At 39.2% G+C, this 19,884-nt stretch overlaps 1 protein-coding gene across 1 annotated transcript; it reads right to left on the bottom strand.

The window, feature by feature from the left end:
• Positions 1–1,937: 1,937 nt before the first annotated feature.
• On the bottom strand, positions 1,938–10,799 carry LOC307200478 (vomeronasal type-2 receptor 26-like; the record flags this gene model as incomplete). The annotated part of the gene is made up of 5 exons (XM_079949016.1): positions 10,510–10,799; positions 8,101–8,961; positions 5,416–5,643; positions 3,849–3,975; positions 1,938–2,839 (listed from the first exon to the last, which is right to left on the bottom strand). The coding sequence occupies exons 1-5, from the start codon at positions 10,651–10,653 to the stop codon at positions 1,938–1,940; spliced, it is 2,262 nt and encodes a 753-aa protein (XP_079805142.1). The 5' UTR covers positions 10,654–10,799.
• Between the last annotated feature and the right edge of the window lie 9,085 nt (positions 10,800–19,884).

Genomic DNA, 19,884 nt, shown 5'->3' with positions numbered 1-19,884 from the left:
CCTAAGTCTAGCTGTGATTGCTGGAGGTGGTATATTTTTATCAGGCTTCTCCAACCTTATATCCTTCAGATATTTTAGACTGCAATTCACAGCATTCAAAGCTGACTGCAGTTGATGGGTTTGTGATCCAATACAATCCAAGGGCACTTTCAAGGCTTTGAAAGGCTCAGTTATAGTACCTTTCACATACTTTCTCATTGGCTTTGATAGTGTTCTATGCAAGTCCATGAAGTGGTTAGACCAGTGGGAACATTAATTACAGTTCTTTTGATAATTGAAGGGAGGATAGTCACTTGTGTGTCTTTCTTAATAGAAGTTTTAATTTTAATGTCCTCTTAGCTGCATGTGATTTGGGCTTACAATAATGAACTATAAGAAAGAAAATACTGGGAATACAACCCTTTGGTCTCAAGAGAGGGAGAAAATGAACATGCCTGATCACAGCACTGGCCTCTTGAAATTCTGATCTGGAGAGGGGGAGTCTTCCCCTAATTACATTCCATTCAAAGTTCACATGAATGAACAACAATTGCATGAGTTGGTCTCCATGTCTTGCCAACGGATGGGAGAAAAGCATCACATTTTATACTGGAGAAACTAAAATGAGGCATGGGTAATGTCTCCACCAACAGGGAAAGACATTTGTAATTCATCGGCAGTGCTCAATATTACCTCTTGTTATTCCTGCATCTCACTTTCCTTATCTCATCTTGTCATATCTTTCCTTGCCAAAATTTAAATGGTTGTGCCAGAAATACGTTTTTATTTTTCCCTTTACCTTTCTTTGTGCTTTACAAATGGAAATATAATTTAAGGGCAGACAAACTTATTCTTGCACTCCACCCCAATTGCTAAGAGTGTGAGATTGCTGTGGCTTCAGGCCCTGATCCACACTTTGTCTTCTTCTTTTTTTTTGTAGTTATGCACAGCAGAGACTGTGACTTTTTAAGATATTTTATTTATTTATTTATTTTTGCATACATACGACCTGAGCCTATGATGGAGGGGTTCACAGCATTAACACCCCTAAAGGTGTAGACTTGGATTTAAACAGACATCAAACACTGCAGTTTTAAGACAAAGTAAAATAAAGCTTACTGCAATCTCTCTACTCAAAATCAGGCTTATAACCCAGGAGTTATAAGGAACTCACATGCAGCCTACATCTCCCCATCCCAGCCTGAATTCATAATAATATATAGATTGATATATTATTAAAAGATAAAATACACAATAGCAGAATTTGAGCTGCTCATGTATGATGAATGATTTTATACCATTAGAAGGAGTTATATTTGAAGGTAGCAAATCCTTGTATAAGTGTGTTATTTCATTAGATGTATTATAAGGGATCCTACTTCCATGCATGAAGGTGTAAATGTGGAGTTCATTGGAGTCTCCTGACTTTCTGCATCAAATAGATGCACTGGAATTCTCTTTCCCTATCGCTAACTCACTTGAGGTGCCTCTTCCTAATTGGTTTCCCAGCTCTTTCTCTGTTTCTCATTGATAACTTTGTGCTCAATTCCTTGTCATGCTGTTCCAGATTGATCAGTAAATTTGAACAGTGAGTTTGGTCTTATACAATGAACCCATCCTTTCCTCATCTCGACAATGTGACAATGTGATGGATGGACACAAATTCCCAGCCTGTACACTGTGATAGATGCGCTGGACTCCTGTTTCCCTATCTCCAACTCACTTGAGGTGTCTCATTATAACAGGCTCCTCAGATCGTTCTCAGTTTTTCATTAATAATCCCTGCTCAGTTCCCTTTCTTGCTGTTCCAGCTTGATCAGCACATTTGACCAGTGGGTTTGGTTTCATACAATGACCGCCCCTCCCTAGATTCCTCATTTAGACAATGTGACAATGCAATGGTTGGACACAAATTCCTGGCCTATACAATATAGAAAATAGATACTCTCATGCATTCTTCAGGACTTCCTTCTAATTAAGAGATCCCTATCATTCAGTTCAGGTCTCAGCAAAATAATGTAACATTTTGGGGAAAAGATGCAACCCAACAAGCCAGCACTGGAGGCTAAGATAGAGAAGATCTCCACAGCCACCATGTATTTCCCCTTTGTGCTCATGTAGGAAGGAACAAAGGATAACCAAACACTGCAAAAGACCAGCATGCTGAAAGTGATGAACTTGGCTTCATTGAAACTGTCAGGTAATTTCCGGGCAAGGAAAGCCACAGTGAAACTGACCAAAGCTAGGAAGCCCATGTAGCCCAAGACACAGTAAAAGAAGGTCACTGTCCCCTCATTGCACTCCAGTACAATTTCTTCAGCCACTGACTTCATGTCAGCATTAGGGAACGGAGGAGAGATCACCAGCCATACAGTGCAGATGCCTGCTTGGATAAGGGAGCAGGAGAGGACAATAGAGTTTGCCATTCCTTTCCCCACCCACTTCCTCATCCTGGATCCTGGTTTTGTGGCCATGAAAGCCAGAACCACAGTGATGGTTTTTGCCAGCACACAAGAAACAGCCACTGAGAAGATGATGCCAAAAGCAGTTTGTCGGAGGAGACATGTCACCTTGTCAGGATATCCGATGAACAGTAATGCAGAAAGGAAGCAAAGCAAGAGGGAGATGAGCAGAGAGTAGGTGAGGTCCCGGTTGTTGGCTTTCACAATGGGAGTGTCCCTGTGCTTCACAAATATTTCCAGTACCAGTGCCGTAATGAAAGCAAAGAAAAAAGCAAAAGAGGCTAAAGTGATTCCCAAAAGTTCTTCATAAGACAAGAACGTTCTATCTTTGGGAATACATAAATTCCGATGTTTGTTTGGATATTTTTCAACTTCACACTCATAACAGTCACTCATGTCTGAGAAAGAAAATATTTTGTATTAACCTCAATGCATTAATCTCACCAACACACTAACTCTTGTTTCCTTCTTTCTTTTTCTTATTAAATATTATAAACAAATAATAAAAAACCGTTTCATGACTACGTAATTAAGATTCGGGGGGGACATCAGGAGAAGAAAAATGTAAAGATGGTAAATGATGGAGCTCATATTGCTCAGACAGCCAATCAGCAGCAGGAAATGTAGCAGGGTTGGAAATCCTTCCTGATCGACTTCACATAAATCAGGAACTAGCCAGGTTTTTCCAGTCGATATTCTGTAGCTTAATGTTTTAAAATCTACATCTAAATATGTTTCATTGGGAAAATGTACATTTGAATAGGACTTTGATGAGCAATGATACAGCTAAATGCATATTGAGAGAATATGCAGATTTACATTTTTAAAACAGGATTTATTTTTTAAAATAATGCAAGTTAATGAAATGAAACTGTGTGTAAAAATGTGTTAGGTTAACTATTAAGTCCATTGCTACCCAAATCTTTCTACCTTGCTTCAAAAACTGAGAAAAGAAAGCTTGGTGAATATATGATTTTTGTCAAAGATGATTGGTGGGTGCTAGAAGAGATAAGAGTCCGGGCCTCCAGCCATTTTTACAGGTTTAATTAGTTCCATTTTTCTATTTACACACAGAGTTCTCAGAGCACGTCTGGCTCATTCGGATTAGTTGCAGCAACTGGATGCTGCTTTCGTTTTCTCCAGCATAACCACTTCCGGAGCCCTCCCCTTTTCCTTCCTCTGTTACGTGAAGGGCTAAGCCCTGGAAATTGCTCCCCCCTCTCTGATTCATTGCTTCCTGACAACCCTTCGTCCTCCCCCTCCTCTGAAGAGGTACAACTACTTACGATCGGAGGCATATGTCTGTATTTCCCCATCATTTCCCCCTTCTCAGCCCCCAATTCCCTGACAGGTTTTATACATATGTTTCAGGGAACCAGATATAAATCTGTACCATATATTTCTTACCCTCCTCGCCTGAAATCTTCCCTTTTGGACAAGGTGTGCAGTCATAGCAGCAAAATGGCTCTCCTTGTTTCACTTTCTTGCTAGAACCACGAAGGCAACTATCGGTACATACAGAGTTAGGCTGTGTCTAATTTGAAGTGAAAGAGGAAAATATATATAATTCTCAGAATAATACAGAATAATAAAGGAAGAACAAAACTGAGTGCTCTTAGTAGGTTTTGTGTTTTACTACATTTAAAAAAACCCTCAGATTACCTGTTTCTTAAGCATTCTTTCTGATTTGCTTATACGGTGATTGTCTTCCCATTATTCAGTTAGTCCACTTTCCCATGCACTTCTCCATCCCTTTCCCAAGAACTAAAAGTTATTTTTGTATAAGTGGGTTTGTTCTTCTAGGCTGATAGGGACAATCTAATAGTGCAAACCTGAAATCACTGGCATATGCTTGAATCAGTATCACAAAATATGTAAAGGTAAAAAGGTAAAGGACCCCCGGACAGTTAAGTCCAGTCAATGGTGACTATGGGGTTTGTCCACAGACAGCTTTCAGAGTCATGTGGCCAGCATGACAAACTGCTTCTGGTTCAACAGAACACTGTGACAGAAACCAGAGTGCACAGAAATGCCATTTACCTTCCTGCCTCAGCAGTATCTATTTATCTACTAGCACTGGCATACTTTCGAACTGCTAGGTTGGCAGAAGCTGGGACAGAACAATGGGAGCTCACCCCATCATGGGAATTTGAAGCGTTGACCTTCTGATCAGTAAGCCCAAGAGGCTCAGTAGTTTAGACCACAGTGCCACCTGCAAATATTGAAAGTCTGAAGGCACCCCAAATCTCTGTTGAGGAGTTGTGGGTGGCTTCATGCAGTTTATGTTCTAGTTCTATCTAGAGATATATCAGTAAGAGGTAATAGGACTTATTGTGGTTATTATAGTGCTCATGAAGTTTTTTACCTACAAGAAACACAGATATGTGGCAGGCCAAATATTTCATGCATCATCTAGTCTGGCTTACTGGGTGGAATTTGAAAGTACCTGTATTTTGCGCTCTATAAGATGCACCAGACCACAAGATGCACCTAGTTTTTGGAGGAGAAAAACAAGAAAAAAAATATTCTGAATCTCAGAAGCCAGAACAGCAAGAGGGATCGCTGCACAGTGAAAGCAGCAATCCCTCTTGCTGTTCTGGCTTCTGTGATAGCTGCGCAGCCTGCATTCACTCCATAAGATGCACACACATTTCCCCTTACTTTTTAGGAGGGAAAAAGTGAGTCTTATAGAGCAAAAAATACAGTATATGTGAGAGTGATTATTGTGGATTATTGCGATCTTATCCATTTAGAATTTATTTCACAATGTCATTTAATATATTCGTAGTCAATATAACAGGAACCACTATAAAAAGTTGTAGGGATAGCATCTAACAATAATTTATGTGTTGTGCTATTTTCTGTCCTAACTGTGATTTTAATAAGGGCTGTACGATGCTCACCATAATTAACTTCATATGTTATACACATTCAAAATTGGAATCTTCCCAAATAGCTGACAGTTACATCCTACCTGGTTAAACCAGTTATGCCATGTTATGGCATCCTCGTTGATAGTGAAAGCTTGGTCTGGGGGAGCCTGGGGGTCCATCTTCCCAACTTTCACTCTTTTAAAGGATTGGTTTGAAAAAACAATCCAGTTGTTGACATCAAATCCGGCTACTATCTCCCCAGTCTGGTCAAAGGAAACCGTGTCCCCAGCGCTATTGTTAAACGAGATACCCCTCAGAAAATGGTGGAGCTATATTGAAAAGAAAATGGCAAGAATTTAATCAAGGCTGAAATTCAGGAAGGGATAATGAGGTCTTGCATCTTTCAGGTTGAACTCTTTAAGTATCCATTCTGGATGGAAGCAATTTTCTTCTCATCTTTTGAAGTTTATTTTCAATTACAGATTTTCAAGAATTGCAGCAGTCTGTTTCAGAAATTAACAGACAACCATAAACATTGGAAAGTTAATGAAAGTGATGGCTCTGTGGATTTCATGGTGTGGGTGTGTGTATGTGTAGTGGGTTTCGGTATCATTCCTTCTATCATTCCTTCAGAGATAAATTTGATTCTGTCTGTAACCAAAACAACATCACCCACATGTAAGAGGTAGGTATGAACAGGCTTGGGGGAACTTCAAAGTTTACAGAGGTACAAAGTAAGGCTTTGGGGAAAGAAACCCTGAGGAGGGCACAAGCCTCCAAACATCCCAATGAGGACTGAGAGCATTTAGGATCCTCAGAATGCTGAGAGACTCTCTGTTAGGGAGGAGTACAGAGAAGGTACACACACAAAGAGGACAATGTTATACAGGATCTGCAAGGAATAACACATTTCAAACTTTTCTTAGAATTCCAAGGTGTAGGTATGCAGGAGAAAAACAATTTTGTCTGCATTTTAATACTCAGTTCAGACTTTTGGAATAAATATGTGAACTGAAATACAATTATGCTTTCAAATTCATATGTCTCTGAACTTTGCAGTGCAGTTCTCAAATCAAACAATGTGTATAGAAGTGCATATATTAGGGGGAAGTGTCCATAAAATATATATATCTGTGAAAGGAACTTATATAATATATATGGTAGACTGCTTGGAAAAAAATTGCTTATTTGTCAAAGCTGTTTTTAAAAAACGCATAAAGATTTTGCAATATATATATATATATATTATAAGAGTTAATAATTACAATTCTATACATACTTATCTAATACATGGGTATTATTATTATCCAAATACATATATGTTTATTTTTAACCTACTATATTTTGTACAAACATGTTCCAAATATCATTATATTTGTCCATGCCTTTGCCTTTAAGTAATCTGTTGTAAATGTAGTCATATCTTCAATCTATTGGTTAAAAAGAGCCAGACATTTATCTTTCCACTGCATCAGTGTCAGTAAGGACACAAAGAATCTATTTATGTTGCCCAGTTGTCAAATTCCATATGAAGAATATGTAATTCAAAAGAACATTTTGCTCTGAAAATTTTAAATTTTCCTTCACAGTCATATTTATATAATCCACTGCTTTCTGCCAAAACTTAATAAGTGTAGGACATTGTAAAAACATGTGCTTTAAAGAAGAATTATCCTTAGTACATCTCCAACAACATGAAGTCTTAGATAAACATTTTAAAAATGTAGTGGAGTCCAATAAATTCTAAATATTATTTTCTGTTGTACAGGCAGTTCCCTCTTTGTGTGTGGGGTGTGCTCTGGATCATTTTGTGTGTCAGCAGAGCACACATAAGTCCTAGTCTTCCACTGTTTCCCTGCTCCACCCCATTCCTCTTCCTGTTCCGCCCTTTTTCAGGTCCAAAATGACCTGCAAGTCAGAGTTCATGTGCCAATTGAATGCACACAAAATGGTTGCTGCCTGTGTAAATCATACTGTAAGGTCCATTGACACCTTTGCTATAGAAGTTTCCTCATCAGTCAGTTGATCCAAAGTCTATATGCGTTATGGCTTGGTCTCTCCCACAAACGCAAGATGACTCTGGCTGTTAATTATTTCAGATTCATTGCCAAACAACAAACTAAGACAGAGCTCCTCCACTCATCGTCCTCCCCAGAAGATGGAGTTGCCCGGACTCAGCTCCTCCCCCTTCCACAGCACAGAAGCCCCCACCTTCTCTTCCGGTATGTTTCACACATATCTGCCACTTTTGTAATCTTACGAGATTTGGCAGAGCATATTTCCTGCATTCCAACGTCTTGCTCACTATAGTAGTTCTCACTCATCTGTCTGTCCCTTTGGTCAGAGCTCCCCCTCCTCTCTGCTTCTTCTGTTAACTGTCCTCTCCCTGTGCCTGCTTCTTCTCCTCCTGTCAGCATCTGAGCTTTGCTGACAATATGTATGCTTCCATCCAATTTTTCCTTATCATCATTTTTAAAAAGTTAGGTTGCTTCACAAAGTCAATTTAGCAAGGGAAAATAGGTCAATTCTATTTTTCTTAGATATCATATTCCATTTCTTTCTAACTGACAAAACTGTTTCCAGAGACTCCCAAGCTCTAACATATTTTGATCCTAATACTGTCCATCCAGCCCAAGTTGCTATTATATTTATATTCTAAAGTTGCCCTGATCAGAAAATTAGTACCAATTGTGGGCTTCTGGTATTTATTCAATTTTCAAAGGTTCCTTCTTCAGTGGTACACAGTGAAGAGGCAAACAGTTAAATGGAGATGTTCGGCTCATTACCTGCCACAAATGTTGATGCTGAAGCTTCAGTCCTCCACTGGTTACCATTGGTCTATGTTTGACTCGGGATGTAGACATGGCATGCAAAGCTTGAGCCACAACATAGGCAGCATTGTAGATGTTGTAGCTGTGGCTGGTCATGCTCATTTCAAAGAAAGGACCAGGAAGGTTCTCCAGCTTCTCTTGCCCAGTGCAGTTATCTCCCGCCACATTGCCAGCAATGTGATTTCTGAATACGCAACCAAATGCGTGCTGCCAGAACTCCACAATAAAGCCATCTCCTTTTGGGCTGGAAGGATTTTTGCTATCAACAAATTGGTGAAATCCTGGTGGATCATTAGAATGAGTTGTGAATGAGAGAGCCCCATGGAGTATTTCGGTGTCCCAAGTCCTTTGATAGGGAAATGAAGTGAGCTCCATCTGGGCAGTCATAATCCACACCTTACCCTTTGGCTGACTTGGCATTTGTTCTCCTTCTGATAGGTATGGCAACCATCTGAAAAATGTCATAGCATACGATTCCCCATGGACAACAACTGCATTGGCTTTGCTATTCATTATATTATCGTGAATTTTTGCCCCCTTGTTAAACAAATCATTAAATTCTGAGACAAAACTGATTTTCTGAGTTCTCTCTGTGAAGGCAAAACAGATACCCCTCTGGGAGAAAAGCGGAACCACAGTTTGTATAAACCTATCTCCATATTCATCATTGAAGGTAAGGGTCCCAATCCATGTCCACCTGAAATGCAGAAGGAAGTAGAGAATCCCCTGATATTGAAGGTCTTCCTTGGGGACCATCTGGTAGAATGAAAATCCTGGGGTTTTATCATTCCTCAGTGGTGCAGAGCCATATACGAACTAAAGAGAAATGTGGGGATGGAAGAAAGTGGCATACACAATAGCCATTTAAATGGACCAGTTTTAACTACTTAGTGCACTTGAAACATGTTATATCAACAGTCCTTACAACGATGCTATGATGTATATAACTGCTAGGTTTGCATGGAATGGACAGAGGGAACAATGACATTTTTTAAGAACTTCTAATAGAGTCATTGTTTAGGAGAGAACTGCAACCACACAGGACACCATTTGGCTCAAAATGCCCCATCTTTAGAGCCTTAACTATAAGAAGATAATGCATATATATCTTGCAGCAGAGGCAAAAGTTATCAGAAGATGAGAAGTTCTCTGAATTCTCTCATATTTTATCCAAATCCTACAACTGTTTAATTGTTGTTGGAATGACAGAGGTTATTCTTCAGGGGTAGGCAGCAATTTTCTATAGCTCCACCACATTCAAAATGCCTCAAATGAAGTTCTTTGTTTCACTGTTGTGCCTACCAGTGTGGTATAGTGGTTAAGAGCAGTGGTCTCCTAATCTGGGGAACCCGGTTCGCGTCTCCGCTCCTCCACATGCAGCTGCTGGGTGACCTTGGGCCAGTAACACTTCTTTGAAGTCTCTCAGCCCCACTCACCTCACAGAGTGTTTGTTGTGGGGGAGGAAGGGAAAGGAGATTGTTAGCTGCTTTGAGACTCCTTAGGGTAGTGATAAAGCGGGATATCAAATCAAAACTCTTCTTCTTCTTCTTCTTCTTCTTCTTCTTCTTCTTCTTCTTCTTCTTCCATTTCTCCCTCACCCTCCATGTTTACATGTGTTCAGGTGAAAGTATTGTTAACCCCCCCCATGTTTGCGTGGTGTGAGATTTGAAGGGTCCACGTGATTACCTGGGGTTTATGTTTGCTTTTGGAATGTAGTGGACACTGTGATGTTTTATATGATTTATATATGCATATATACAATCTGAGCCTATGATGAAGGGGTCTATAGCACTACACTCCAAGAGGGTCTCCTGCTTCTCCCATAGGTGCAGCAGTCTTGGATCCAAAACAGCAAGCAGCCATGCTCTCTGACTACTTTCTAAAGCGTGTCACAGCTTTGTTAGGTCACAACACTACCAATCACAATACCAAAAAATACCACTGGCCTTTTATCTTAGGGAGGGGCTTCATTCAATTTTGCTGACAGACACAGAATCCCCTAATGGCCCATCTGCCTACCTTTTGTTAGGTTAATGATTCAGCTTTTATCAGATGACTACCTCATGTGGAAGATGGCCCGTGTTATTTCCAACACTTACTGGATCCAGGGAGTTAAGAGTTTGCTTAATTTCTAACCCTTTACTGAATTCAGAGATTTAAGGGAGTCTAGACACTACCACCCCAAACTCATAACAGTATGAAGTGAGACGGACCACACATTATGTGTTCATTAATGAATTATTTCTGAGACTGAGATATGTCCCTCTGGTTACTTGGAATGTACACATTTGTTTCTCCAAACTACATAATTCAACATTGATATGGTAAATTTCCATACAGGACAGAGAGAGAGAAATATCCTACCTGTGGAACCTTATAGATATCCAAGACTGTTGCCACTTGAAGAGAAGTCTGGATGTCCAGTCCCCCAATGATGGCTAAAAGGTTTTTCTTGATGTCACAGATATAGTTAGGGACAAATGTTTCCAGTGTGGATATGAGTAACATTGTGGCATGAGAGGTCCATTTGGCATTGAAATAGCTGTCATAGATGCGGAAACCTAAAGTGACATTGGGTAAGAGCTGAGGGTTTTCGTTGATCTCCTTCGCTGCAAATTCCAAAGCCAGGATGTGCTGGTAATTCTTAGGCACCGCACTAGAAAAAAAGTTGCATTTTGTATCAGAAGGATATGTCCCACTACCTAAATCTTTCACAACTATGTTCTATATCATCCTCTTCATTATAGTATTTATATAAGAATATATGCTTAAGGCAATCCTTATCGTCAACACAAAGATTAGATAGGTGAAAAACAGACACATCTTATACTTTCTTGGTAAGGTAGTTATTTACAGTTGGTTTTACTAAAAGAAGCTATATGATTTGAAATCCTTGGGAGATGCTATTTAACACAGAGAGACATATAAATTTATATGCATAAAATTATTATTCCACACTATAAATTACCAATAAATTACCAATATACCACAATTACCACTATAAATTACCAATAAAAAGACTCTTAAAAGATTAATGATTAATGAAGACATTATTTATTTAACAAAGTTGTAGAAGATAATGAAATCAGAGGAATGGCATGACAGAGAGTCCCAAGATAAGGTACAATATGGAGAAAGAGGACAGACCTATTTCTCCCAGTCTTGTAATACCACATCATGGGTCAAGTCAATGGAGCTGAAAAGTGGAACATTCGGGGGGGGGGGTAGGAATGTTGTACTACATCATAAGGCTCACATTATAACTATGTGTCATGGGATAAACTTAGTTTATATTAGACAACCCCATGAAGGATAAGGGCATTTTTGAGTACTAGATGCAATGGACAAGGCTCTTTGTGATGGACCAGCCCTTCAAATATCTGCTTGGAATTTCCTCAAAAGGAATCTGAGTCCTCTTATGTGCTCTATTTTTAAAACCAATGGGGGAAAACCAAGGAGACAACCAATCCAATTTGAGGGGTCTGGAAAATTATTTGTAGATGACAGCACAACATTGCAGGTATTGCTACAAGTGATCATCCCACTTATTTACCATGGTATAAAAGGGAGAAAAGAAGGAATCAAAATGCAATATGAAAATATTAAGTCCTTACTTAAGGTCTTCAAGTAATATTGGTGGGGGTTCTTGGGTGAAGGCTATTGAATTGTAGTTGAGGATGCCATGAGATGCAATAGCCCCAATGATGAGATTACCTTCCTGGTGATACAGGTGCGATGGAGTGTGTGGATTGTGGATATGGCATTTAGCAATGTGAGTCTTGCATAGTACACAAGGAAGCAGCATCAATTTCAAGACCAGTAACACCACCATCTTGACCATTACCATCACACCCAAATCCCCCTATTTCTAACCATAGCAGTATCCTTAGAGCCTCTAAGAAAAAAAACTGCCAGAACAAATATGCCATTTAGTCTGCCAATATGTGTGAATCCCAGAGTTATTATTATTTTTTAATCCTGATCATACTAGTGAATCCTTGCTGGCTTTTAGTCCCTAACACCAGTTGTTATTGCATATTTATACCAGCCTTCTCATAACACTCTCCAGATGTTTTGTACTTTAATTTCCACCATCCCTTATTGACTAGCGATGGATGTAGTCCAGAATATTTGGAGGGCACCACATCTGGGTGTCAGGAGTCAGAAACAAACGTGAGTCAAGCAATAAAGAACAGTGTCAGAGAAGTTAACTCTTAATTCAAAGAAACAAAAAGAAGCACAGGCCTAGTGATCACTGCAACTCTTCCCAGCAGGTCTTGCCCCAATGTGGCAGGGACCAAAGAAGAAGAAGAAGAGTTTGGATTTGATATCCCGCTTTATCACTACCTGAAGGAGTCTCAAAGCGGCTAACATTCTCCTTTCCCTTCCTCCCCCACAACAAACACTCTGTGAGGTGAGTGGGGCTGAGAGACTTCAAAGAAGTACGACTAGCCCAAGGTCACCCAGCAGCTGCATGCGGAGGAGTGGAGACGCGAACCCGGTTCACCAGATTACGAGTCTACTGCTCTTAACCACTACACCACACAAAGGTTCCTGCCTTCCAACAACTGCCCAAATCCCCTCCTCTCCAGGGTTTCTTTCCCTGAGTCTGGACTGCTCTTTGCCTCAGCCTCCTCCAGCTCACAAAACCCTGTTACCTCTTCAGCTTCTGACACCTCCTTCCCGCAGTCTGCTCCCTCTTCTCCCTCTAACCACTCCTCACTTCCCCACCACCAATTCCTTGGCCCTGAGCCTTCTTCCCTTGAGGGATCAGCTAGTGCCTCCTGCTGCTCCTCTGCATCTAGCCAGTCCATGGCAATGGGGAACGCTCATTTATACTATCATTGACAGACTGTCTCATTAGATTTGGTTGTGTCTAATGCAAGTTCTTAGGGAGTGAGGAGTGTGATAAGTGGAAGTGTTAGTTACTGTCTTTTTGATAATTACAGGGGAGATAATAATCAGCTGAAATCTGGCAATTCTCTGTGGAATTGCAAAACTAAGCTAAACTAAATTAAACTTTAACAGAGTTTCCACTTACAGGGGCACCAGCTCCTGGGGGCTGAGCCCTTCCACTCCCATTTTTGGGGGCTGCTCCCCCAATGTCCAAAAAGCATGGAGGTGAAGCCAGCTCCTGCTCTTCCTGCTGCTGCTGTGGAGGGGAAGAATGGTCAAAGCAGCCTCCCACCAGTGGCAGCTACAGAAGGAAGAGAAGGAGCTGCTGGCCATTGAAGCTCTGTATGCAGAATGATTGGCTCCATTAATTGCCCTTGCAAGCTGGTGCCTCTGTCCGATTACTTGGATGAGAGCTCGGCATTTGGGCTTACAACTATGAAAAACACATAAAAGATACTAGACATTTTCATTGGACCATTTTCCTTCATTTGGGGCCAGTCTAATCTGAGTATTTTCAGTTCTGGGAACTCAACTTTTGCTAACTTTCTGAACTTTCTGATTGATTTTGCACATATAACTTTTTTGGGGGGAAAGACACTTGATGCTACTCATAGCAGCTGAAAGAATTTCTACATGCACTTTCTTAGGGCAGAATACCCACAGGAAGAATATTATATTTTCAGACATCCCAAAATGCATTTGGCCCAGGAAATACAGGGAGCAGGATATGGTGAACATTGTGACTTGTGCTGCAAGCCTTTTTTCCTGCAGAAAAAGAAGAAAAAAAACACCTCTGCAATCTTACAAATTGATCAAAAGTAAGCAAAGGCAAAGCTCTGCCTTGGCTGATGATTTGGGGCTGGATGAATGGCAGGTGAAAACCAATATTGATTCCCAAGGGCAGTGGGTTAATTCACAGCTGTCCAGAAGCTTCAGCCCAATTGCATCACTGTAATCTATGAGATAACTTTCAGAAAACAGATTTTAAAAGGGGGCTTCCCAAGGAAGGCTGCAGATACTGAGCTAATGATATATTTTTAAATTTTTTAATTTAATGAAATGTATACACTGCTTAATTGTAACAAAACCTCTACTATAAGTGGTTTAGAAGAAATATTTATGAATAAAAACACTTAAAGACAAGTAGTTAAAGACATTTTGAAAAATAATTAAAATAAGCTGTAAAGCATCAACATCTCCATGTCTGCATGGGCTTGCCAAAACAAAAAGTTTCTATGCAAGTGCTGAAAATCAAACAGTGAACAGTGATGTTAGTAGGCAGCGAGTTCCAGAATATAGCTGCTGCCACACTAAAAGGACTATTTCTCAAAAGCACAGAATGGGTATTGTGTAGCATCTGCAACAGTGTCAGGCAAGGATTTCAAATTGGTTGCATTAATCAACTGCCACGTCCTTTATTCTCCTTTGCCTTCCCTGGATGTTCATGTCAAAGGGATTTCTGAATATTCGATTTCCAAATGTCAATGTGGATTCATGGTTCTAAATCAAATCAGGGACAAACCGATTCTGTCTGAGAGAGGGGTGAATCACCAAATCAGGCTCCAAATTGAATGGTGGAGGTGAAGCCTGCACATATCTTGTGAAAATACCTCTTTCCTGATCAATCCAGATTGAGAATTAAGATCACATACTTGTAATAATATATTGACAATATAATGGCTTGAACCTTCCTCGGAAAAGACGACAAGTTTTTCACATCTTGAAGAGAGAACAATTAGATGTAATATGTTTGCAAGAAACCCATATTGCCAGGATACACAGGAAATTATTGATAAATAAGAGACTTGGTCAAGAATTTATCTCATCAGACAAAGTGAAAAAAAGAGGTGTGGTGATCTATGCAAAGGAAAAATTGGCCCCAAAATTGATATTTAAAGATGAACAAGGAAGATACCTGGCAATTGAAATACAAATCCAAGGAGAAAAGATTTTGATTGTTGGAGTATATGCCCCAAATGAGGGGAAGGCAGAATTCTTTAAGAAGTTGCATGAGACACTAGTTGACTTTATAGACTATAAAATCGTAATGATGGGAGATATGAATGGAGTTGTCTCAACAAACATGGATAAAGCACAGAGACAAGTGATCTCAAAAGAAGGGAGACTACCAAAGATCTTTTTTGAAATGACTGAAACTATGGACTTGATTGATATTTGGAGAACAAGGAATCCTCTAGAGAGAGAGGGAACTTTCTTTTCTGAGGCAAAAATGACATGGACAAGAATAGACCAAATTTGGATTTCTAGCAGTCTGGCGTCAAGAACAAAAAAAGTAGAAATATGCCCAAAAACTTGCTCCGACCATAATGCTGTGAAGATGGAGATGAAATTAACAACAACTGGATCCTTTAGATGGAGAATGAATGACACCCTATTTAGAGATGAAGAGATTTACAAGAAGGCCCTTAAAACATTAAAAGACTATTTTGAGATTAACAGGAAAACAGATGTGGAGAAAAGAACAATTTGGGACGCAAGCAAAGCCGTGATGCGAGGTTTCCTAATTCAACAGAATTCTATAAAGAGGAAGAAACAAAACGAGAGGAAAGAAAAAATCCTAGAAAAAATAAAAGAAGGAGAGAAGAAATTGAGGTCCAAACCAAAGTCCCATGAGATTTTGAGAGAAATAAAGTTTTATCAGATGCAGTACATGGAGCTCATGAACCAACAAATAGAATGGAAGATAAAGCAAATGAGACAAAGAACTTTCGAATCAGCGGATAAATGTGGGAAACTTCTGTCATGGCAATTGAAAAAAAGGCAGAAAATGAACACCGTGACAAGTCTAGAAATGGATGGAAAAATTATCCACAAACCTAATGAAATAAACAATTGCTTTCAAAGTTTCTTTAAGAAATTGTATGCACAAGGGCCAATTAATGAACAAGAAATAGAAGAATTCATCAGAAAATATGGTTTACCAAAAATTCCAGAACAAAGTAAAAGGATCTTAAATGAGGAAATAACAGAACAAGAAATAGAGGGTGCCATCCAAAATATGAAATTGGGAAAATCACCAGGACCAGACGGCCTGACGGCTAAATACTACAAAATGCTGAAAGAATGGTTGATACAACCATTGAAGGAAGTTTGCAATGAAATTCTGAAGGGGAAAAAGGCACCTGAATCGTGGAAAGAGGCTTTCATCTCACTTATACCGAAAACAGAAACTGAGAAGAACCAGGTCAGAAACTACCGCCCTATATCTTTACTTAATGTGGATTACAAAATTTTTGCAGACATTTTGGCAAAAAGATTGAAAAGAGTGTTGATAGAGGAGATTCATAAGGACCAAACAGGCTTTCTCCCAGGGAGACATATGTCAGACAATGTGAGGAACATTATAGACATTTTGGAGTTGCTAGATGTTGACATTAACAGGAAAGCAGTTCTGATTTTTGTGGATGCGGAGAAAGCCTTTGACAATATCTGTTGGACTTTTATGAAAAAGAATCTCCAAGGGATGGGGGTAGGTCAAGGTTTTGAAAACGGTATAGGTGCAATATATTCCAAACAAAAGGCCAAGTTAATTGTAAACAATGTGGTAACAGAAGAAATACCCATAGAAAAAGGTACACGGCAGGGATGCCCAATATCCCCTTTGCTTTTTATATCAGTCCTGGAGGTTTTGTTAAACATGATTAGAAAGGACCAGTTGGTTAAAGGAGTTCAGGTCGGAGTTAGACATTACAAATTAAGAGCATTCGCAGATGATCTAGTATTGACCTTGCAACAGCCAGACACTAGTACTAAAAGAGTATTAGAACTAATTGAAATATTTGGTCGAGTAGCAGGTTTCAAATTGAACAAACAAAAAACGAAAGTGCTGGAAAAAAATTTAACAATGGAAGAAAGAGAGAGTTTTCAGAATGAAACAGGCTTGGAAATAACAAAAAGGGTAAAATACCTGGGGTTAAACTTAACATCCAAGAATGTGAACCTATTTAAGGATAATTATGAAAAAAGTTGGTCAGAGGTAAAGAAGGATCTGGAAATATGGTCAAGGTTGAAACTTTCCTTGTTAGGCCGAATTGCTACTATTAAGATGAATGTATTGCCTAGAATGCTGTTTTTATTCCAGACGTTGCAGATTTTGGACAAGATGGATTGTTTCAAGAAGTGGCAGAAAGACATATCAAAATTTGTCTGGCAGGGCAAAAAGCCCAGAATTAAATTTAAGATTTTAACTGATGCAAAGAATAGAGGGGGGTTTGCCCTGCCGGACTTAAGACTTTATTATGAATCGGCAGCTTTCTGCTGGTTGAAACACTGGCTACTTCTTGAGAACACTGACATTTTGGACCTGGAAGGGTACGACAATAGCTTTGGTTGGCATGCATACTTATGGTACGACAAGGTAAAGGTGTATAAAAGTTTTAAAAATCATATTGTAAGGAAAGCATTGTATAATGTTTGGATTAGATATAAAGATCTGCTGGAAAGTAAAACCCCTAGGTGGGTGTCACCAATGGAAGCTAGGGAAGTAAAAAAGCTTAATATGGACTCTAAATGGCCAAAATACCATGAGATTCTAGAATATGATGGTGAAAGGGTGAAACTTCAGAGTTATGAGAAACTAAAGCCTAAGGTCCGAGATTGTTTGCATTATCATCAGATAAATGAGACATTTAAACAGGACAGGAAAATAGGATTTCAGAAAGAGAGGTCAAAACTAGAGACAGAATTGTTGGAACCCAATACTAAGAACTTATCAAAAATGTATAACTTGCTGTTGAAATGGAATACTCAGGATGAAACGGTGAAATCAGCAATGATTAAATGGGCACAAGATATTGGTCATGATATTATGTTTGCTGACTGGGAACAGTTATGGACCACCGGTATCAAATTTACTGCATGTAATGCTTTAAAAGAAAATATTATGAAAATGATCTATCGGTGGTACATGACCCCAGTCAAGCTTGCAAAAATTTACCATTTGCCTAATAATAAGTGCTGGAAATGTAATGAGACTGAAGGCACCTTCTATCACCTTTGGTGGACCTGCCCAAAGGTTAAAGCTTTCTGGGAAATGATCTATAATGAAATTAAGAAGGTCCTTTCCTAAGAAACCAGAGGCTTTTCTCTTGGGCATGGTTGGCCAATTGGTGCCAAAGAAGGATAGGATTTTCTTTATGTACGCCACTACAGCAGCAAGAATTCTACTGGCAAAGTATTGGAAGATGCAAGAACTACCTACTCTGGAAGAATGGCAAACAAAGGTGATCGACTTTATGGGACTGGCCGAGATGACGGGCAGAATCCGTGACCAGGGGAAAGAGACAGTGGAAGAGGATTGGAAGAAATTTAAAATATATCTTAAAAACAATTGTAAAATTGAGGAATGTTAAGATGTCAGGGGGTAAGAGGTTAAGAATTGCAGCAGTAATAAAAAAAAATATTAAAGGAAACTTTATGAAAGGGAATTAAGACAATGGACCTAAGGGTTGCTAAAGAACCATTAAACAAGGATGCAGGGATGGGGAGGTATGGGGAAGTCAAAAGAAAGAAGGGTATGAAATTATGATTTTGAAGCTATATTGTTCTATACTGTTTTTATTATCTGTCTGAAAAATGAATAAAAATTATTATAAAAAAAATATATATTGACAATAATTGCTCTCAGGACTCAACTATACAGCTGGAAATAAAATGTTTCAAGTGTGTTATAAAGTGCATTATACAAATGCAAAATTGATGGCAATGGTGAGCTATGGCAATACATGTTTCAAAATTTTTTTGGGGGGGAAAAGGATTTTCATGTATTTGATGTGTGTCTAGATGCCACCTCAGTCTTCTTGACAATACATACTACAAGAGAATAATGTATGTGAAAATGTATTATTGTTTCCCTCAAAGCAAAGTACAGTGGTACCTCGGGTTACAGATGCTTCAGGTTACAGACGCTTCAGGTAACAGACTCCGTTAACCCAGAAATAGTACCCCGGGATAAGAAATTTGCTTCAGGATGAAAACAAAAATTGCGCAGCCGCAGCGCAGCGACAGCAGGAGGCACCATTAGCTAAAGTGGTGCTTCAGGTTAAGAACAGTTTCAGGTTAAAAACGGACTTCCAGAATGAATTAAGTTTTTTTTTTTTTTAATTCAAAATTATAACAAGACATATTATCCAAAAACATATCATCCTTGTCCCCCCCCCCATTTTTCCTCCCTCCCCCCCCCACAAAACCCACCCACCCCAACCCCCAACTTCCCTCAGCTCCAGTCTTTGGTTTCTCTGAGACTGCTGTTTTCTGCATGTTACAAAGTTGTATAGATCCTCAAACTATTTAGCTGATTATTATCAATAAAAAGTTTGTGAATGTTTATTCAAAACCTGACGAGGAGTCCAGTTCGCTTTGTTGCGTCTTCAAAGACTTTGTAAAGGGTTCCCATTCATCCTTAAAGTCACAGATATCCTTGTCCCATAGTTTATATGTCAGTTTTGCCAGTTCTGCATAGTCCATCAATTTTTCTTCCCATGATTCTTTAGTTGGGGTTTCTTCAGTCTTCCATCCTTGTGCTACCAGAACTCTCGTGGCCGTTGTCGCATACATGAAGATGTTTTTCTACTTTTTTGGCAGGTCTTTCCCTACAATCCCCAACAAAAATACCTTGGGTTTTTTAACAAATGTTAAATGGAACGAATTAAGTTCTTAATCCGAGGTACCACTGTAAGTCAATTTTACAAATGAATTTTCAACTATGGGAATTTTGACTCTAGAAAAAATTATATAAGGAAGCAGCTGAACATATATTTCCAATGTTCTACTGTACACACAGAAAAAAGCATGAAAGACAACAAAGGGTAGGTTTATTATTTT

The sequence above is a fragment of the Podarcis cretensis genome (assembly GCF_951804945.1).
Source record: "Podarcis cretensis genome assembly, chromosome: 13".
NCBI classification, from domain to species: domain Eukaryota; kingdom Metazoa; phylum Chordata; class Lepidosauria; order Squamata; family Lacertidae; genus Podarcis; species Podarcis cretensis.
The sequence above is the reverse complement of the archived record's forward strand: the minus strand, read 5'-3'. Positions and strand labels throughout refer to the sequence as shown.